At 56.1% G+C, this 22,334-nt stretch overlaps 1 protein-coding gene across 7 annotated transcripts in view; it reads right to left on the bottom strand.

Annotated features, from left to right (window-relative positions):
• Nucleotides 1–22,334, bottom strand: part of KCNH2 (potassium voltage-gated channel subfamily H member 2) — a 61,757-nt gene that overhangs the window by 22,103 nt on the left and 17,320 nt on the right. For 4 of the 7 annotated variants that reach the window (XM_036899714.2, XM_036899713.2, XM_057504916.1 and 1 more), the window contains one exon: nt 6,988–7,218. In XM_036899714.2, the coding sequence (XP_036755609.2) occupies nt 6,988–7,117 (130 nt within the window). In that variant the 5' untranslated portion in view covers nt 7,118–7,218. Of the gene's footprint in view, nt 1–6,987; nt 7,219–9,939; nt 10,386–22,334 lie in introns of those variants that run through there. The other 3 variants (XM_036899711.2, XM_036899716.2, XM_036899717.2) reach the window with 3 other exon arrangements.

Here is a 22,334-nt window from a genome sequence, read left to right on the forward strand (position 1 = left end):
AGTGGGCATGGCCATACTGTACTTAATTTAAGTGTCCACACATCCCGTGAGCCAACAATCTGATTCCGGGGAATGCGTCCCAGAGATATCCCCACACAAGTTCAAAAGGGGCCATGGATGAGGATCTTCACTGAAGCATTATTTATGGAGACGGTCTGGAGATTGCTCCCAAGGAGAGCAGGCAGTCAAAATGAGGTGGGTGCACATCACAGAATATGAAGCTACAGACTAGATGCCAAGGAACAGCCTAGATGGGCTTCGCACCATGCTGTGTAGGAGAAGTGAACACCAGAATACAGTATGTAGTAGCACACACCATTTACATAAATGACACTTAGATGCATCCAGGTGAAATACACATTTTCCAAGAACATATACAAGCAACACATCCACACTGCACACATTTGAATGGTTGCCTAACAGGAGGTTAAGGGGACTGGGGAGTGAGGGGAAAAGAGAAAGGAAAAAATCCAGTGAAAGGGAAGAAAATAACAGTAACACTGATACCATGGTTTCAGTGACTTGGAGCAGGAGCTGAGGTCTGCAGAGGCCTGTGGGGGGCAGGGGGGAGGAAGGCAGGGGTCGTGAGCAGGTGGCAGGGTGAGGAGGGCAGAGCCCTCAGAACTGGGGTGCTGAGGCCCCGGGTCGGCCAGGACCTGAGGCTACCGGGTGGTGCCCTGCCTGATAGCAAGCAGAATAAACTCCATCCCCCAGCACTACTCTGCTACAGCCCCCATCTTATTTGCAGGACTTTGCAGCGGCACCTGGGAGGCAAAATGTGAAGGACCCCCCCCCCAAGCAAATGAGGAATTTCAGCTCTGGGAACCCAGCCTAAAACCCAGGTTCCCTGGGGCCCTGAGCCCCATCACGTCCCAGAAGGCCCTCTGGGGCAAGACATACTGTGCGGTGGTGGTCCGAGCAGGGCAGGCTCCAGAGTGGGGAAAGGAACACCGGGTGGAGTCCCCACCAGGTGCCTGCCAGCTGGGAAGCACGGCCCGTCCCCTTAGCCTTTGTCAGCAGGAGTCTCTCTCCTGTAAAGTACTGGGGAGGAGGCCTCTCCCAGAGGGCCACGACGACCACCTGCCGTAGGTGCACATCCCAGCAGTGAGTGTGCCTGTGAGCTCCCGCCACCAGAGCTGGGCTCCCATCCCTGGGTCTCCTCAGCCCATCTGGGAGAGGGAGGCTGATCCCCACATGCCTTCCATGCACCCCACAGTGTCCCCCACACACAGCAGGACTGGAGGTCTCCCGGCCCTCTCAGTGGCCACCTCAGGCCACCTCTCCCCGGCCCACCTTCCTCTAAGACCCCTCCCAGCCTTGGCAATCTACTGTTCGAAGGCTTCTTACAGAGGCCCAGAGATGTGAAGCGACTTGCTCAGGGTCACACACCAATTTCTGTAGCTGAGCCAGAAACCTCTCCCAAGTCACTGATTCCCAGGATGGGGCTTCTGCAACACAGCACAAGCACACTGTCCGCCTCTTCATTCATTCATTCATTCATTCACTCATTCAGCAAGCATGTACTGAACCCCCACTTTGAGCTAGACACAGATACAATAGAGAACAAAATTTACGGGCTGCTCTCTGTCCTCATGTACCTTACCATCCAGCGAGGAAAATCAGAGGAGGCAACCTCATCCCAAACTGAGACGGGGAAGCTGGGAGCCAAGGGAAGACACAGCCTGGCCCTCAAGGTGCCATTTTTAGTCCAATAGACATGTGACCAAAACGGAGGAGTCCATCTGAGGCCAACCCCAGTCCTCAGCATGGAGATCTTTACAGGCCCCTGGACTAAGGAGAGAACTAAAGGGGGTCAGTGGCTCATCCACAGCCTTTCCCATACTCATCACCTGTCCCAGGTGTCCCTCGGTGGCCCCCTTTCCAGCCCTGACCCCACACCCTCCTCCCCATGTCAGGAGGAAAGTTTCTATTAAACGCCCTCACACTAAGGAGCTGGAAATTTCCATGTCCTCCCTGCGCACAGGTATGGGCAATGAGAGAGAATGTGGTTTTCAAGTAAAAGCCCCATTCTCCACCCAAGTGAAAGGTTCTCTCATGGAGGCATTTCAGGCACCCTCGTGGGATGTGTTTAAGCGTGAAAGGGCTTCCTTGGACCCTCTCAAGTCACACCACCCTGGAAACCCCCTCTGGGCAGAAAAGAGGCAGAGTCTCACCCTGTCTCACACCCCCACGCTGGCCCTCCTGCTGCCCACGGCCCCTCCCCAAAGCCCAAGGCCACTGTCAAGCTCTGCTCCCATCCCAGACGCCTTTGCACAAATATTTACATAGCTCCTCTCTGGGGGCTACAGCAGACACAACATGGAGGAGCCACCCTCCCAACGCTCTCCTGACCCCAGAGAGGGCTAGGAGTGGCTGACAGCACTCAATCCTGGCAGGCCTGCCTGGCCCCCAAGGTGGGGCTGGGACAGGAAGTCCCTAACAGGCCAAGACACTGAATGCCCCTTCCCTGGAGCCGCTGGAGCTGAGGAGGGCAAGTGCCAGGTGGGGAGAGCAGCTGGGCTCTGAGGCAGTACTGCTCCAGCCCCCAGGCCTGCCTGCCGATCCAGGGGAGGGAGTTCCCCAAGGGCTTCCACTCCCCAACTGCCTCCTGAAGCGCTACCTGTGACTAACCTCCTTCCCCCAGTCATCACTCTCGTCTGCTCCCACCTCAAGGGCACAGACACAACTGGGCAGCAGCCTCCCTCTGATTTGCCTGCTCAGCCTCAACATCCTAGGGGCCCTGGGGCCTGGAGAAGATGGAGGGGAGCAGGTGTCCAAGCCTGGGGAGGAGTTGGCCATATGGAGAGGTGGAGGGGCATGGGACTGTCATAGTGAGGGGTTTGATTTGGGGGACAGGAAGAAGATGGGGAAATGGACTGGGTGTGGTGGGAGGGGGACACAGGAGGCCCAGAGGAGTGTCACTGATACCAGAAGTGCCTGCACAGCCCCTGGGAAGTGGGGGTCTGAGTCTGGGGACCAGAGACCAGTGGGTATGGGGCTGCCTCTGGGGCTCTGGCTCCCCGCTCCAGTCCTGGGGGGCACTGGGAGCAGGCTGGCCCGCTGTCTCTACCCCTCCCCCAGCCCACACTCAGCTGTTGCAGTGGGGGCCCTCTGACCCTGTTACCATGGCAGCCAGCCTGCAGCTGGAGTGGCGAAGCCGACAGACTCTTCTCTAGAGACACCCCATTCCCACCCACACACAGGCTCCAGGGACACCGGGACATGGAGACCAGGCCAGGATAGGCAGAGGTATGAGGAGCCAGAGAGAGATTTCGAGATAGAGCCCAGAGGGCAGAGGGAGAGAGGCAAGGAGGAGAGCTCAGGGGTACTGAAGGGGGGAGGAAGAGAGGCAGATGCAGGCGGGAGATAAAGACCAAGGGGACAGCGAGCAGACGTGCAGACAGGGAGAGGGGCAGAGACCAGGGCACAGGAAGGCAGGCTGCACGCACTGGGTGGGGAGGGTGCTGAGGCAGAGACGGAGAGCAGAAGGAGCACAAGGAAAGGAAGCAGGGCACCTCCACAACGCCTGGCAGAGGAGGGGAGAAAGTGAGGGGGAGCCCCCTCAAAGGGACCCACAGCCCACCTGGAAGGCGGTAAGGAAGTGCCAGCAGACCTGTGCCAAGGTGTGGCCCCCGGGCCCCAGGGAGGCTCCACCTGCCAGCCCTTGCTGCTGGGTTCTGCTCCTGACTCCACCTTACCCTGGGCCTCACGTTAGGGGGCCTGGGCACAGGGCGCACGACCCACTGGCAACTCGTGTCTCTGCCTCCAGCCCACACCCCCCAGTCTGGCCTCCCCGCCTCCCAGCAGAACCAGCAACTAAATAATGGGGCTGTCTGGCTCCAGGCCCTGATACTGCACAGAGCTAGGCTAGAGGCCCCGACACAGCACAGCTGTCCACAGTGGCGCCTGCCAGCAAAAAGCCCCACCTCTTTCCCAGCCACCCACTTCCCTGGGGCTGAAGCCTAGGGACCCACTTCCCAGTGGCTGGTCCAGGTAGAGACCCTGAGAAAAGCCTAGACAGAAACAAGCAGCGGCACTGGCATTCGTCACCTGTGCCTCCCTACTCCGCCCACGCAGAAAGACTCACGCATGCAGTCACACACAGCCCACATCAGGTCATGGGAAGTCGCCCAAGGGACTGAGAGTTTTAGGGCAAAGGGCGGGGAGGCAGAGAAAATCTGTCTGCATCCTAGGCCTCAAGTGCCAGGATAAGTGGAGACCCATGTGACCTGAGGCCCAAGGCCAGCCTGGTGGCCAACAGGAGATACATGATCCCCATGGAAACCAGGTGAAAGCAGAGAAGGGGGCAGGCAGAAACGGCTGGCATAGGATTTTTCTGAGTTGCGCCCCACATGGAATAATAACCTGGAGGTAGGAAAAGAACTTAAACTTGGGCAGGGAGTTTGGGCTGTAGTCCTACTCCCTCCACTGATGCTGGTAACTAGACCTCTGCTTCTCCGTTTCTCCATCTGTAACTGGACGGGGCTGGACTAAATGATCCTCCAGGCCACCCAGATTCCATGATAACACCTCTGCAGAAGGGCTCCCCTGACCATCCACTCCCAAAGACACCAGCACGTGCTATGAGGAAGACAGAGGCACTCAGGCCCCTGCTGCTGATGGGCCAAGTGGGCACATTATCCTAGAAGTAGAAACAGGCACAAAGCGGTAACCGACTGGTCCCATATGACATAATTTCTTCTGTTAGACCTGAACCCAGCACTTACATATTCACTTTCTCTTCATGACAACGATGGTTTGCAAACCTCCAAAATAAAATTGTACATAAAGTAATGTGCAATAATAGATACACCTGTAACTATTTGGTGCTGTTTTTAATATAGGACAACAGAGTCCAGTGAGTAGGGCTCTAATCAGACAGATATGGTTCCCTTTGCTTCCATTCCCAGCTCTGACACTTTCCAGCTGTGTGACTTTGGGAGAGTTTCTTAATTTCCCTAAACTTCAGTTTTCTCATCCATAAAATGGAAATAAAAATAGTATCTACCTCCCAGGGTTGTTGTGATGATTCCATGAGATAGTAAGTGAAACATTTAGCCTGCTTGCTGTCCAGCCCAGAGAAGCCACCCACCAATGTTAGCTAGTACTGGAAAGCCAGGCAGATATAAAAACAGATCTGCCCTGTTTTGAGAGAAATCTTCTGCATCCGTGGATGTTTTGTTGCCCTTGTCTAGCTTGGATTAATACTTAGTCTATAGGCACACACCTGATCATCTACATTTGCCCTCTTACAGCACTAAAACTATGTTTTCTACCTTTATCTTGCATCTACCTACCACTTCAGCATTTTATTAATAATAATAATAATAATAATAATAATAAGGGAGAAATGTGGGATTCACATATAAATCAAGTATAAAAATCAAACGAATAATCATAATTGACCTGATTGTTTATAGTTCATGATGCGTGATCAAAACCAAAAGTTTCTGTGATGACTGCCCTTGCACTGTTCACCATGTAAGAACTTATTCACTATGTAAGAACTTGTTCACCATGTAAAAAGTTGTTCGTTTTGCTTTAGAAGATTGGAGACTGTTGAGAATTAGGTATGGGATTGATTAATGATTGTGCATTGAGTCCCCTATACAGAATTTTATTGTTGTTAACAACCATATGATCAATAAATATGAGAGATGCCCTCTCAAAAAAAAAAAAAAACAGATCTGCTCTGATTAAGGTTCTAGGAAGACATCAGTGAAATGTCCAATAGTAAGTCCTACCTTCAGATCTTGCATGCAATCTTCCAACCCCTCCTGTCTCCCAACCAGCAGGGCCCCAGTGACAATGCCCCCTCTAATGCCATCCAGCGATGTCACAGACTGTGCATGCCTGCAAAAGCTGAGCCATCGGAGGAAGCAAGCCGAACACCACAGCTTCAGCCAACCCTGAGCACACAGAGGAGGTTCTTGGGTTAGGGACCCGGCACACCGGGACTGATCCCTCACTTCGCCTACCCCCAGAGGGAGGCAGAGTGCTGACTACAGCAGGTAAGCTCCCTGGGGGCAGTAACTTCATCTGTCTTCACTGCTCCATCTCCAAGCCTCTAGAGCTGGGCCTGGCTCACAGGGATTCATAAGTGCTTGTAGGATACACACTAAGTGACAGGGTTTGGGCACCCGTGGGCAGTCCAGTGGGACGTTCTGGAGCCACACCCCCAGACCTTTCATACCTGCAGGCCCCTTGAAGCCCCACTGCCTTGCCCTGAGCAGAGCCCACCCCAGCAGGGCAGGCATAGTGTGAGAGCAGCCCCACCCAGGGCTGTGTTTATCCACTCTCCGGAAGCCCAAAGCAGCTGGACAAGGAGGCGGTGGCTGAGCAGAGACACCTGTCATGGGCGGGGGACTGGGGCTCAAGTGATGAGACAAAGGGAACTGAGGTGGGGGGGCAGGGGCACACACCTCCGCCCAGGAGCAGGTTAAGTGCAGAAGAGAGACGGGGAAGGAGATGGATAGCAGAGAGGAAGCCAGAGTTCAGCGGCCCTCACCTGCTTTGCCCTCACTGACAACACCCCAAACCAGTCACCTGGCGGGGACCGCTGTAGGGCAGCTGTGGCGGGAGATCAGTGTCCAGCCACCAGCCTGACCTGCTGTTACCTTCGTCCACGCACACACCTATCTGCCCTGCCCCTCAAACTCCTGCCCGCCTAGCTCAGCGTGTCCACAACTGCCCAGGGAGGAAGGAACCAGAGGTGTCAGACCCACAGCCAAGCAGCCCCTTGGCCACCCCGCAAACCATCCCGCCTAAGTGCGTGAAGGGACCCAGACAGCCCTACAGCCCCAAAGCTCAGCCGGCGCCTCCCCTTAGAGCCAAAGCAAGGTCGGGGGGTCACGCCCCCAAGGAAACCGCCCGGTCTCAGGCGGCTCTCCCACCGCCCCTACACCTCCGCCCCCGTCCCCGCCCCTCCCTACCCTCACCCTCGAGGCCCCGCCCCTTCCCCGCGGCCCCGCCCCGGTCGGCGCCTACCATCCTTCCGGTAGAAGGCGATCTCCACTTTGCGTTCCTCGGCGCCCAGCAAGGCCTGCGCGATCTGCGCGGCGGCGCGGCGCTGCGTGCGTGGCCCGTGCAGGAAGTCGCAGGTGCAGGGCCGCTGCATCACCTCGGCTCGCGAGTAGCCGCACAGCTCGCAGAAGCCGTCGTTGCAGTAGATGACCGCGCAGTTCTCCACCCGAGCGTTGGCGATGATGAACTTGCGGCCTGGGGGGCGGGATGAGCGGGCACGTGAGCAGAGACCCCTGCCTCCGGGGCTCCCAGCCCTTCCCCTCATTCTCCTGTCACACAGTTACCCGCGCGGGGACTACCCGCACCAGAGAGCACAGCAGAGACTGGGGGGCCCCAGCAAGGGACGAACGCAGCTGTGCCCCAACACAGGTGCCATGGCCGGCCCGCAAACGCGCCCCCTCCCCCGCCCGGCCCGTGGGCTGGCTGTATGGCTTCCCCCGGGCAGGCTGCCAGCCCCCCGCCGCCCCCTCCGCGCCGGGGGCTGAGGCCAGTCGGGGCGGGTGTCAGCAACGCGTGTCAGCAGCCGCGGCAGAGGGATAAACACGGGACCTGGAGAGGGAGCCTGGGAAGGGCCAGAGATGGCGGCCAGCCTTCCCTTTGCACCGGCTTCTCCGGACTTCTCTTCCTGACCCCAGCTCTCTAGCCTTGGGGACGCTCTCCGGGCACTCCTTACCCCCCTGGGATCTCTAGGAAATCACTACTCCAAGTATCTGCGGACCCTGCCAGATCAGTACTTCTCAGGACTCCCACGCCCCTCCTCGGGCGGTCACAGGCTGGGGAGTGGGCGCGCTAAAGAGGACAAGGGAAGTACCACATGAGCACGTAGCTGCCTTCTCTCGTTTAATACCCCATAAGGTAGGCATCATTATCCTCGTTTTATAGATGAAGAATCTGAGGCTCAAAAGAAGTTCAGTCAGTCCACATCTTGCAGCTTGTAAATGACAGCCAGCTTTGGTAATTGTAAATGACAACAGCTAGGTCTGCCCGGTGAAGAAATAAGCTGAGGTCACAGGCAGAAACCCAAAATCATAGAGAGCAAGGAAAGGGACCTGTGACCCCAAACCCTAGAAATACCTGGAGCCCAGGGAACGGCGTGAGACAGTGGTCTACTTGTAGGAGGGCAGACCCAGGAAAGGGGACCTGCCCCAGGCTTATGAGGCCTTCCTCAGTTCGGCCCCATTAAGGAGAGGTGCTCCAGTATACCCACTTCAGCTAGACTTGGCTCACCAGCTCCACACCTGCCTCAAGAGCCAGGCTGGCGGGCAGCAGCCCCAGCTTGTGCCAGGGAAGATGCTCCCGGATAAGAGCTTTCTATAAACACAGAAGTTCCAGCCACTTTGGCCCTTAATGCTGGGGCTCTCTGTACAGTTGGAGCCCTCCCACTGCAGCTTCGGGCAAGCGCGGGGCAAGGCCCAGGTTGCTGCAGCAAAAGCTCCCTGAGGCAGGCTCAGGTCATCAGGCCATCAGGACCTGCCTCTCCCTGTCTTGCTCTGCCCTCCCTTACTCTGACCTCCCAGAAGTTACTTTTGAAGTTGGGTCATCTTTCGGTCAATTCCCCAGGCCTCCCCAAACTCCCAGGCAGCTATCAACCCCAGAAGTGAGGGGTCCCTGTCACATCTGTCCCTGGGCCCAAGACAGTCCAGAGTATCAGCCACACATGCCAGCTTCAGAGAAGGAAAACCACCTGACCCCCACTCCCAGGCCTGGAGAGAAGAGTAAATTTCTTCGAAGGCAGGCCCCACCCCCACCCCCTTCTCCAAGCTCCTGAATTACAGTGAAAGAAGGGAACTAAAAGGCCCCTTTGGCCACCCCCTCCTTCCCAGATGTATAAACCGGTAAACCCGAGACTCTGAGAAGAGTCACTCAAGGTCACATGGCAGTCAGTGGCAGCGGTAGGGCCAGAAGCCAGGCCCCCAGATGCCAGCCCAGGTTCTTCCTGTGCCTACGCAGCCTCAGGAGCTTGTGGGAAGGAAAGACCCCTCCACCGTGGCAGTCCCCTCCCCTTCAGGATCATCTTGTTCCTCTGCCTCAGACAATGCTGCACATCGACCTGACCCCTCCCTCCCCTGACCACAGTTACAAGAACACGTTGTCCTGTGCTCACAGGGTCATGGGCAAGGAATGTCACCCGCTCCCCAACCCCAGAGCCCTTGGCAGTCACACCCACTATGGCACATGCAGCTTTGGGGACAGACACACACACACACCAAGAACATTCACCAGCCTGGGACACTTCTGGAAGCCTCCCCTACCGTGCCAGCATTAGGGGTGCTGTAGTCCTCACAAGGGAACTCAGGACAGGAAAATCAACAAGATGAGCACACTGCATGGGACCTGTTAGACCCTCAAAGCCCAGATCCAGCCCATGTCACCCTTTTGCCCCAGGTCCACAGTTTATAGCCTGTCAGAGACACCTCCCCACTCCCCATGCAGGGTTGAGCTCATGGGTGATACAAACATGCCCCCCAAACACTCAAGAGCAGGTTAGGCACTGACCCTGCATACATGGCTTCAGCCTGGCACCACACAGTCAAGATGGGCATATGCTCTGTACTCTTAGGTCTGTCAGTTTGGACAATGTACCTTCTTCTGTCCCTGCCCCCACACAGCCCCATCCCCATTCAGGAACCCAGAGTTGGGGATACCTGCACACTCAGGGTGTAACACTCCCTGATCCCGGAAGCCTGAGCTGAGCCTCCCCCGCACGCTCAGCACAGGCCCCTTGGCCCCAAGCCCACGGCCCCCAGCACCAAGCCTTGCCCCCGCGACCCCAGACCAGAGGGGCTTGGGGCTACCAGCCCCCATTGACTCTAACTTGCCGGATGCACACGGCCCGGGCACGCCCCTCCATCCACACTCGAGAGAGAACGGCCCGCCCCAAGAACCCCCTCCCCGCCGGCCCCCTCCCCCACTCACTCTGGCCCTCAAACTTGCGGATGATGGTGTCCAGGAAGGTGTTCTGCGGCGCGACGTGGCCCCTCCGCACCGGCATCCTGAGCCCATGGGCGGGCCGGGCGGGCCCCCACCCACCCCGGCCCGGCCCGGCCCAGCACAGGCTAGGGGTGGCCCGGCCCGGCCGTGATCCCCGCACCCAGCGGCTAGGCAGAACACGGGCGGGGCCGGGGCTGGGTTGCGGGAGCGGGGTCTTCGCTCGGCCCCCGGCTCCAGACCGCGGCCCCGGCCTGGAGCCGCCTGAGCTCGGTCCGCCCGGCCGCCCGCACACCTGTCTGCCGGCCCCAGCCGAGCCGCGGGCCCCGCTCCGCCGCGTCCCCGCGCTGCGCTCCGCCCGCCTGAGCGCCGGGCTCCCGGCTCCCGCCCGCCGCACAGACAGCAGCTCCGGCGCCCGCGGCTCGGGCTGCGCCTGCGGCTCGGCCCGGCCGCGGAAGGGTTAACGCGGCGCGCGCCCCTCGGGCTCCGGCCCCCTCCCGCCCGCCGCGCGCCCGCAGCGCCGCCCTCTCTCCCCCTCCACACACCCCGCGCGCCCGCCCTTCCCATTGGCTGAGCCGCGCAGAGGGCTACCCCCACCCCAGCCCCTCGCGCAGCCCTGGAGCCCCCCGGGACCCGTGCGTCCCAAAGAGGGGGAAGGCGCTCTTAGGTAGGGGGCCCGTGAGGACAGGTGCGACGGCCGGCCTTGAGGCGGGCCGAGAGGGACTGGGGAATTGGCCTCCAGGCCGCCCCCGTCCCACTCCCGCCCCCCACCGCTAGAAGGACTGAGGAACCTGACCTGAAGGGAGAAGGCCGGCCCCTTACGCCCTGGTGCCCCACCACGCCAAGCACAGGCTTGGTACATACATAGCATGTGCTCAAAGACACGGGCGAGGCCTGGGCCTGGGGAAGACGAGCCTAGGGTCAGAGCAGACCTGGGAAATGCGAAGGACAAGACAATCTCTGGAGGCCCCAGGCCAGCCGAGATTTGAGATAAGGGTGTATGAGACTTAGGAGAAGCATCCAGAGCAGGGGCGCTCCCCCAATACACACACACCGCCCGCACGCATCCCTCTCTGGGGTTATTCGGGGCCCTACTGCACAGAGAGGGACATTCTGACAGGAATTGTGGCCTCCTAACTGCGGGATCAAAGGGAGGCCCCTGAACGCGAAGTTCCAGCCTGGGGATCCCCATGTGCGAGCAGCCCGCCCTCCCTCTGCAGCTCGGGGCAAGCCTCGCAGGCGCAATAGGCGGGCTCGGGGCCCTGCGGCGGTGCAGCGGCCCAGCCCCTCGGAAAACCCTGGCCTAGCCGCAGGCCCCTCCCCCGGCCAGCTGGCCTGCTCAGCTGCAGCTCCCTTATTTAGGCAAGGAGGCCCGAGGATGCTCAAGGGCAGGCAGGGTGTCTGCCCGCTGCCGGCCCACCGCCTGCCTGGGTCTCAGTGAGGGTCTCCCGGGCTCAGTGTCTCTCCCTGGCCTAACCAGCCAGGCAGAGCCTTGGGAAGCCCAGGGCAGGGAGGTGAGTGTTGACAGCTGAGCTGGCTGTCAGGGAGGAGTCGTCAGCTGAGCAGCCCATGGGTCCCCTCCCCTGCAGCCGTATCAGAGACCCAGCTAGACGAATGGGTCCATGTGGGGGCCCCTGAGGGTTTGCAGCTGCCTCTGTCCTTGGAGCAAGGGGGTGGGTCTTGTCACCAGGGAGAACAATCATGGGATGTTGGAGGAGGGGAGGAATAAAGGGCAGAGAAGGAAGCAGAGGCTGGAAGGAGAAAGACCCAGAGGAAGAGGTCTCTGCAAGAGCACCCTACCTAGACTCTCACCTTCCTCCTAGAAGCAAAAAGATGCAAACATTGGAGCCAGATGGGGCCACTGGCCAGCAGATGACACCCCTTTTTTATTTGCTGGTGGGTGGGCAGTGACTCAGGGAGGCAGCCAGTGGGAGAGAAGGAGGTGGCTCCACCAGCTGATGCTAAAAAAGACCAGAGGCTCTTGCCTGTACAGTCATCCCTTCGGCCCTCTCCACTTTGGGCAGCTTCCTCACCTGCACTCCAAGATGCCTAGGCCTTCAATGGCACAGACTCCCCTTCCTTTGTGACCTGGCATCAGGCACATCAACCCATCTGGGTACTGGGTGGAACCCAGTCTACGACTGGCACAGCCCCTCCCCCACCCTTCGGCCACCCCCTGGAGGCTGGGATGCTTGCCCCAGGTGCACATTTTAGTGGTGTCTTCCCCTCCAGGTTGGGAGATTGAGAGAGTGAGAAAGGGCCTGCAGTGAAAATGGGCCTGGGGAGGGAAGAGTAAGAAAGGAGCATCTTTAGCACCACCTTCTCTCCCGACCAAGGACTAAGGAAGCCAGGCTGTGGGGAAGGGGGCTGTTCATCTGGCCTGGCTGGCTGTCCATGCTGTGGGACCCATGTTCCCAGGACAGGCGTCTGCTCTTATCCCACGGAACCAAGAGGGAGCTTTGATCCTCCCAAAAGAGAGAACAAACAGAGTAGCCCTCTTCCTGTGCACAGAGGCAGGCAAGAAGAAAGCTTTCCCGCAGGCTAAGGCGAAGTAAATCTGTCTCTGTCTCTTGTCTCTATCTCTGTCTCTGTCTCTGTCTTTGTCTCTCTCTCTCTCACACACACACTTAGAAGTCAGAGCTGATTACAGATATCTGAAGGCAGTCTGAGCCACCCCTCCCCACCCCCAGCCAAGGACTGGAATAAGGAAGAGTCTGCGAGATGGGGTCGGGCTGAGCCCAAGGCATCCTTCCTGGGACCACAACTGCCAGGCACCAAGAGGAAAAGGGCAACAGGCGAGCTGATGGAGCCTCCCCACCCCCACTGCCTCAGATCAGGGAGCAAGAGCACCGTGTCTGCCATCCCCACCTCCAGCCTGCAGAGCAGGGACATTCCTGGGAAGGGCTCCCAACCCTGCCTGTGATAGAGGGAAGGGAGAAGCAACACGGACAGTGAGATGCAAAGCTCCTCCCAGCTCCCAGAAAGAGGCAGTTTAGGGAGAACTCTGCAGAAAACATCCTGCCCGCTCCACTCTCTGCTCTGTTCAGTCTGACGGAGTCTAGCCAGGACATTCTGGAAGGAAACAAGAAACTGGAGCCTGGCCCTGCTGGTGGACCCCCAAAGAGCGGGCCCGGCAAGACACAGAATCAAGCCCAGGAGAGCGAGTGGCAATCACAGGGGACTAGGAAGCAGTTCTAGCCAAATAGGCTCAGGAAAGACAGCTTATGGAGGAATCGATCCAGAGAAACCCCAGGGAGAACACAGAGCAGTCCTTGCTGTGTGAGTGCAAGCTTTGGTGGCATGGCATGGCCTTGTTTTCCATGCAACTGGGTCCTGAGAATGGAGATGTTTTCACACATGAACTGGGGTTGGAGGAAATGAAGATCAAAGAAACAGCATATTCCCCCTCTGGAAGTGGATGTTCAGGGCTGGCTGAGAGCAAGTGAAGGGAGGAAGGGAGGGACCCCCGCAGACCACTAGCCAGGATCTGGATCTCCCGCCACTCACTGCATGTGGCCATCCCATCAACCCCAACCCAAAACCAAGGGTTTCTCCCACCAACCTGGTACCCACCATTGGTGGGAGGTTTTCCCTACCATCATGGTTTCAATAGAAGCAAATAAGGTGCTTAAGACTAGGGTTCTAAATCCTGTTCTGCAGGTAGTCACATGAAACAAATGTTTTTGGGGGGCCTCCTGTGTACTGGGCCCTGTGCCAGATACTGGGGTTGGCAGGGCAGGAGGGCTAAACCAGGATCCCTCTCCCAGGGATTCACAGTCTGCTGGGGCTTGATAGAGGCAGTGGGCAGACAGAAACTGTGCGGTCTGCAGTAAGTGCTGTGGGAGTATCAGGAGGCATCAATTGCTTTCAGCTGGAGGAGTCTGGGAGGAAAGATGTTTCAGAGCAGGTCACTGAAGGTCAAGGTGGGGCAAGGGAGAAGCACTGCAGGTGGAGGGGACAACATGAGCAAAGGCATAGAGACTGGAGAATGGAATTCAGGTCTGGGGACAAAATAGTCTGGTGTGGTGTCAATGGACTGATAGCCTGGAGGCACTAGTAGAGGGCTGAGGAGTATGAATTTCATTCTGTGTGCACAGGAACTGTGGTCGCAGCTGAAATGTATTGTCCATGAATATAGAAATCAGACCCTAGCATATAGTAGGTATCTAATAAAGACATGTTGAATTAATGAAATGTGTACAATGGTTTGGAGAAACTGAGGCAGAAATGAAGTGTCTCAACTGCTTATTGCTGCATGACATCCCAAACCCCAGTGACTTAAATCAGTGACAGCATTTATTTTGCTGTTGGCTCCGCCATTTGGGCAGTTTCCCCTGGAACCACCTATGCCTGCTCCACTCGCCTCGGGACTGAAAGGCCCATCCACTCGTGTGTGGTGGTTGATGCCGGCTGTCAGCAGGGATCTCCGCTAGGACTGGGGCCAGAACTCCTGCATGAAGCCTTCCTCGTGGCTGCCTGGCCTCCTCACAACATGGTGGCTGGGTTCCAAGGGCAAGTGTCCCAAGAGAGGTCCAGGCAGTAGTTGTGCCATCTTTAATAACTCAGCCTTGAAAGCCACACAGGACTTCTGCCACAATCATGGCCCATCAGATTCAAAGAGAGGAACAAAGACCCCCACTTCTCAATGGAGGCATGTCACTGACATGTTGTAAAAAAAGCATGTAAAATCTAGTTGTGCAGCCATCTCGGAAAAATATAATCTGCTACATGAAGCTATGCAGTAGTCTAGGGGAGAGAGGGGGAAGAACCAGGTCAGAGGTGACGGAATGGGGCCGTTGGTTGTGTAACTTGAGGAGGATCATTAAATCTCACTTTCCTTACCTGTAAAATGAGGAGACCAAACAAGCTGACCTCTGGGCTCCCTTCCAGCCAACAGGGAGTGATTCCTTAATTCTATACAACCACATTCCCCAGTGGTCTTTCCATTTTCCCTCAGTACCCACCTCCATCTCCTGCCTCTGCTTTCTGATCCCAGGTGCCCTCGAGGCCAGCGGTTACTCCACAGATATCCTGCGTGATCCTACATCTCATTTCAGCTAAAAATAAGTGGAGTCGAAGACCCTAGACCCATCGGTCTCCTAGTCCACCCTGCTTGTGCTCATCACTGTAGGGTCTCCTGAAAACAGACAGATATGATACAGACTCAACCTGCAAGGAGTTCATAATCTAACTGGGGAGAGAGAACTAATGGGCATGAAATATCAAGAAAATAATCTTTTGCGGCATTGTGCTTCTGATGATATGTGCAGGGGGAGTCTGGGGCGGGAGGGCCCTGAGCGGGCTGGGCCCTCCTGTATGGTAAGGGTTTACTCAGGCATAGATGAAGGGCATGAACATTGTCATAAAGCAAGATCCCAACAGGAGTCAGGTGAGAGATCCTCCCACAAATCTGCTTACCAGCAGAAGAGTAAGAGGAGGGGCCAGTTACATTTCCCTGGCAGAGGACTTAACAGCCATCTAACCTTTTGATTTAAGCCCTGCGCAGACACAAGAAGGGGTTAAATGAGGCTCCAGAACTTAGCAAGTAGTAGAAGCTCTAGAATTACCATACAGGAGGCACTGGCCAGAGCAGGAACCTGATTATAAGGGGCAAGGGGCCTAAACACTTGTCTAGAAGCTGAATTTGTGTGTATTTCTTTCAAATAATTATTTACTAAGCACCAATGTGCCTGACACTGTTCTAGGGCATGGTAGTTGTTCTTAAACAATACCTTCAGAGTTTGCAGAACCAGTGCACTGTTTTGACATAGACTTGGATTTATTTTAGGATGACTTTGAGAAACTGAAAAGTACTACGGAGCAAACTGCACTTTGATGCCACCCCGCCACGGAAGCTGGCCTGGTAGAAATTCCCAAGAGCTCTTGGCTGCTGTTGCTTAGCGGGGCTGGAGATCTGTCTCTGTCCAAGGTGCTGAAAGCCCTTCATACCAGTCTGGGCAAGAAACAAGGGAGTGCAGCTCAGATGACCAAGACTGGGGCCCTCCTCCTGACACAGTGAATTAGACAGTCACCCCAAACCATGAAAATGCTTCTGGAACTGGACAGTAGCTTCAGGAAACAGCATATGGTGAAGCAAGAGTTGGATTTGCCAATTGGTGCTTAAGAAGCCTCCATTCTCACTTCCATATTCCAGAATGTGCCTTCCTTCCTGACCCCCACCCATTATCAAGGAAAAAATAGGAATCCTCCCCTAAGCTTCACATTTGCAACTCTTAGGTGTTCCTTTGAGGGTTTCTGTTGCTTATGAAATATTAGAACTAGAAGGGAACATTTTTGTCTTTTAGATAAGAAAATAGATTCAGAGCAGTGCACACCCTTGGAACTGAGTTGGAAACAGAGCTGTACAAGCGGCAGGTCTCCTGGCCTCTACCTCCTGCTCAGGTGATTTCCCCACCACGCATTCCAGGACAGGTCAGGGATTATATACCTAACAAGGGCTAAAAGAAATCAGTAAGTAAAATAGAGAAGATACAAGACCCAGAGAGCTCTAGATACAGAGGTGGCTTTGTCAGCTCTCCAGAACTATTCCCTGTTCTTTCTTCTAAGCCTTGGGTGGGAGATGAGCATGGAAATGCTAACCCAACTCTAACTCCATATCCTGAACGGTAGCTATTCCACCCCATGACTCATCAGGGACTAGAGGAGAACTTAGGTCCAACCAGGTCTCCAAGCCCGTCATCTCCCCAGTCTACTCATAAATGATTATCCATCACTTACTATGTGCCCTGTACTGTGAGGTACCTCTATGTTGTAAGAGAAATATAATGCATACAATGCAGTCCCTGAGCCTTAAAAAGTTTACAATTAGTTGAGAAGAAAAGTATCATACATAAATAGACAATATTATAGGAAACACATACATACAAATAATGGCAGCCACCAGGAGAAGTCACATGGTCCTATATCCCAAGTGGCAAGAAGCGGTACAGACCATGAATGGTTTGACTTCAAAATGGGATAGATGGCTTTCAGGCTGGAAAGGAAAGGGAAGGCTTTACAAAGTAGGGAGAACTTGGCTGAACTGAGAAGAGTGGCCAGGACTCATGTCAGTTCCTCAGAGAGTAACAGTCCAGTGGGGGGGTCTTCTTGTAGGAAGATAAGCTGGTGAGGGTATGAGATGACAGCAGAGGCCATCACAGTGCAGGGGCCCAGAATATCTGGGAAGAGAAGATTCGATCGTTCTCCCCTGAAAAAGAAAAGGCTTAGAGAGCTCCCCCTTCTGGATTCATAAGGCAAAATACCCTCTAAATCGGCTCCTCTAGGAACCCTCAGCCAGCTCCTACAACAGCCCCAGGATGGAGCTTAGGAAGCCAGACAACAGAATGCGGACCCCAGGAAAGGCCCAGATCATCAACAGTAAATACACCAGGAGTGTCTCGTCTGCTGCTCACTGGGAGCCAAGGGGCTGATAATCCCATAGGGAGGGTAGTGACTGAAGGATCAGGGTCTCTATCTCACAAATCAGTAGGGGGAATCTAAAATCAGTAGGGGGAATCTGCCTCTCTCCCACCCTGGTTTGGAGAAACAGCCTTGCCCCTCCCCAGGGCACCTGAGAAGCAGGGGGAAGAGGTTCTGCCCAGCCAATCCCCAGTGATAGTTGCTACGGAATTTCCATGCTGGGCACATTTGATGCCCAAAGCCTCAATTCCCAAGAGACCGAGCACCACAGCAACCACTCCAGGAAACCGGACCAGCCTGAGGGATTGAAGGGAAGAAGCAGGGAGAAGAGGAGGGAGGAAGAAGGCAGGGCCTGTCACACTGACCTGTCACAACTGCGGCATTGTGTGGGGCCCTGAGGACCGGAGACAAGGGCCCCACGGTCATCTTTTGGGAGACCTCAGTCTGACCCTAAAAACTGATTTTCGTTCTGGATCACAGGAATGAAGGGCAACTTCAAGTCCCCATGGATATGAAAACATTCATATCCACCCTGATGTTATTGGTCCAAATTAGCTTTGGGGGGCAGGCACCAGAAGAGAAGGCAGGTCAAAGAGTGAGCGCCAGGACACACTGCCCAAGGGCACATATGCATGTGTGTTTATATACACATGTACACACACACACACTCATGCTCATACTCACACGCACATACACCCCACAGGCACAGAACCTGCTTGGTGGTTTGGAAGGAAGAGTCTAAACCTCAAGAGGAATCAAGGCCTGTGGACAGCCAGGTTTCCATCAGAAGTTAGAGCAAACTCCCCAGGAGACCCCAAGGGCCAACAGTCACCCATCACTGCCAACACAAAGAACTCTCAGCCCGATGACTTTCCTACCAGTCTGAGGGCCAGGAGACAGAAGAGTCTTAAGAAGGGTTCATGTGCCTAGGGGACCGATGTGTGGGACTGGGGTGGCATCTACAGCGTTGCGGGAGGCCCCTGCCCTCCTTCCCGTGACTTCCCAGCAGCCGCCAGAGCTGCCTTCTCCCACGGGAGCCATGACACATGATGCTCATGCTTCCAGCTGGACTGGCCTGTGCCTTCAGTTCACCACAGCCCAGTGGTCTGCGCAGAAACAGGGAGGCTTCCCTTAGGAAGACACCCCTTCTCCTCTGGGGGTGGGCTGGTCACCGAGTCACCATCAGGAGCTTCAGGCTTATGCGCACGAACCACTCCAGGGTCCCAGAGGGCTGGTGTGGACCCACCACCACCCAGCTGGGCCCAGAGGCACTCACCACAGGCCTGGCTCCTCCCAGGTCTCTGAGAGTCTGAGCCCAGCTCAGGCTCCTATCTCACCTCTTCAGCTCTCTGCTGCCCCCGTGTGGCTTCTCAAGAAGGGTCGGTGCTGCATGACGGTTCCCCAGTGCCAGCTCAGAAGCCCCTCTTGGACAGATACCGCCCAGTGCCTGAGCCCTAAGCACCCAGTCCCTGTCCAAACCCCGTCCCCAAACAAGCCTCTGTCTTGTAATCTGGAAGCTGAGCAAACCTCTCCGCTCCCAATCTTCTGACAACACAGCATGAGTTACATCCTGAGGAGGCTGGGGGAGGCCTCCCCCTCTGCACGCCTCCTCCCCTCAGCTCCTGACCCAGGCCTTGCCAGCAGGCAGGAAGGAAGCTGTTCATACTGGGCAGGGTGAGCACTTCCAGCTCACACTGAACAACCTGGGTTGGGCTGTACAGAGGCAGGACCTTCCGCTCCCCTCACCCACAACCCTCCATAGCCCCCACTGCCCTACACACATCCCTGCAGCCAGGACCTTCCCTCCCCAAGGTCAAGGCATCCCACCTAAGCCTGCTCTGAGAGGGAAGATAGAAGTAAGAGCCTCGCCCTTCTGAGAGAGCAGAAGGGGCTGAGGGCCTGACCACTCAGCCCCAGAAGGGTCAGTCACCAGGACAAGCGACGGCCAACAGGGCTGGGAGTCTAGCCAGCCTTCTCAGCGGCAGCAGACACAGCCACTGCCAGGGGCTGAGGGCCTGGACTCCCACACAGATTCGCCCCAAAGCCCCTTCCAGCTTGAAATCCCACAATTTATAATCAAAATTCTTTCCTATCAGTGAAACTTCAGCTCTGTCAGTCTTGAAAGTTTTGTGTTTTCAGAAATTACTCTTTAAAATGCAATTGCCAATAAGAGCAGTCAGCCACTGAGATGCATAAGCCTTGGCACCCTAGCAGGGATGACTAGCAAAGAACAAGTGGAGAGAGCTGAGGACGAGGCAGGGCCAGGGAAGGGAGGGAAAGGCCCTACCCCAGAGGTGGAAGGCCCTTGATGGAAATGAGGACATTCAGGGCAAGGCTAGCTGCAGCCCCAGGAAAAATGGGAGAAGGGAATCTTCCCTCGGGTGAAAGCTTCTACCTCTGATATCTCTGTCTCTACCTTGATGTTTGTCTTCTCCTCTTCCCAAAATCCCTGCCACGGCTCCATCTGCCCAGATCAACACCAACTCAGATCTTCCCTGTAACCCACCATCAGCATGGCTGTGCTGAACTGTCCCCAGCCTCCCTCAGCCAGAAAATGCCCCTCTTGGACCCATCACACTTCACAGGCTGACCGCTTCTTTTGCCCACCCAGAACAATCCAGCATCCAGTGGCTCCCTTCTCAGTGGCCCCTCTCCACTGCCTCCAGCACACAGTGTCTAGTCCCTGGGTGGCCGCACATATTTGCACCTAAACAAGCCAATGCTCATGAAGCACCTACTCCGGATAGGGTGCACAGGCCCAGCAGGATCCTGAACGAGCAGGACTCGACCTGGACCTTCCAAAGCCCATGGAGCACCCATTCTCATTTGGGATAGAAATTGCCAACACAGAGCACACTGCCCAAGAGTCACTGCTGAGAGGAGCCAAAGCAAGACATGTTCCCAGGGCCTGGTGGCAGGATGACAAAGAACAGCCTGGGGAACAGACAACGGAGTGTTGAGGAAGGCCTCGCAGAGAAAGTGGGGCTGTGGGTGGGTCAGGGCTTCCAGGAAGCACACCAAGTGGGAGTTGAAGCACAAGACATTGATTAGGGGGCCCACTTATGGAAGATAATGGGAGGCAGCAGAAGCCCCCAGAACAGGAGGCAGGTCTGACATCTGTGAAAGGAAAGACAGAAGGAGAAGGACCTGTGGGAAGAGCCTCTGACCACAGTGAGTTCCAAGAAGCTCTCCGCCAAGCCAGTGGGTGCCTCACATGGATGCCCCCCATGGAGGGGTCCGAGCTGGGCAAAAGCAGTAAGCCCAGCTACTCCTGGGCTCAGTGACCAACTGAAGCTTCCAGGGAAGCACATGGCCTTAGACTGAGCACTGGGCAGATTCTGTCAGCCACCTGACTTTCTGCAGTAGGCTCTCTCTTGAAGGGATTGCTGGACAGGATACTTTCAGAGCTGCAAGGCCAGGTCATGAGAGAGGGGTAGAAAGGGCAAAGGGCAAGGTGGATGGGACAGCATAGGCAAGGGCCCACAGGTAGGGATGTACAGGACTGTTTGGGAACCCATGAGGAAGCCCATTTGTCTAGAAGAGAGGGTGTGAGTATCACACTTGGGAAACCGAGGGCCAGGCCAGTGTGTTGGAGTGGCCTTGGCCTTGGGTTGAAGGTTTCAGAAAGAGCCAAAGCAAGAGGTAAGCCCTCCTTTGGCAATGAATCTGGAGCAGAGATGGGAGGGAAGACCCTGAGGTCAGGAGACCCCAGGGAGGGGCTATGGTTACTGGTGCAGGCAGGAGGTCATGAGGGCGTCAGCATCTAATGTTTGTTGTCACCTGGTCCCTGATGAGACCAACCACAGCTCTGTTAACTGGAATCTGGATAAAGGAGTCATTCCTGATCATTGCATTTTAGGTGGTGTCTGAACGGGAACCAGAAGTGGACTCTTTCACTTCATCCTTCATGGGTGAAAATGTCTGAGAAGCAGGGGCCTGGATCCCAACTCCTGCCTTGCTGGGAAAGGGAGGCCAGCAGGGTGGAGCCTCGGGCACCTGGGCCACAGGGACAGGCAGGCTGAGAAGGGACCTCATGCTTCTGCCTCGCACCTTCCCCTTTGTTGAAAGTGGGACAGCAAAGCTCTCTGGTGTCTGGGAGCTCAGGCTTGTCCATGTTTATGAGGCCCCCTCACCCTCCTCCCTCCAAACTGGCAGACCCGACCTTCTTGGTATGACCCCAGAGCTCACAGCACAGCCCGTTCCTTCCGGCTGATCCGCCTGCCTGCCCTGTACCCAGGCCCACCCCAATCTTATCCTTTGCTGCTTTTCAAAGGAGTCCAGCCAACACAAATGTACATGTTTGTTTGTCTGCCTGTCTGCTTCTCCCAGTCTCTGCCTAGCCCAGTCCCTCAACTTCCGTCTCTTTCTCACAGTTTCTCTCAGTATCTGTGGTCTCAAATTGAGGAGGCTTGGACCCTGTGGATCCAGTTGCCCCAGCTCATAGCCTTTCTGCAGCCCCCAAGTGGCTTAAAACTACAAACCCCAGCATGCACTACTACCTGAGGTGCCTGAGGAGTGCTGGCTTGCACCACCTGCATTCTGGGAATCGTAGTTCTCCTATGCCCACCCTCTTGCTGAGGCTCCATGATCTCCCCTGGGAGCAGTCCCTGCCTCAGCTCTGACTGCTGGGTCTATCTGCTGACTTACTGCGCCCAGGGAAGCATGCGTCACTGGATGACAGGGTGGGGGCGGAGGCCCTGGATGGCAGCTTCCTGCTCTTTTGTGTCCCCCCACTTGAGTCACAGGGAGTGGGGGTTCCAGGAAATTGGGACTGGGAAGGGAAGGGATACCCTAATGCAGACTCCAGGACAAAGGGTCACTGCATCCTTGCTGGGCCTGTAACCCCAAGAACCCAAAAGGACTTGAAGGTTGGGGTCCAGGGGGTTTTAAATGTGGGTAAGTTGGTGAAGAATACCACCTAAGCAACCCTACAGGTCCCTGTGGTCACTAAGAATCTGGGAATC

Source organism: Manis pentadactyla, chromosome 7, assembly GCF_030020395.1.
Source record: "Manis pentadactyla isolate mManPen7 chromosome 7, mManPen7.hap1, whole genome shotgun sequence".
Lineage (NCBI taxonomy): Eukaryota > Metazoa > Chordata > Mammalia > Pholidota > Manidae > Manis > Manis pentadactyla.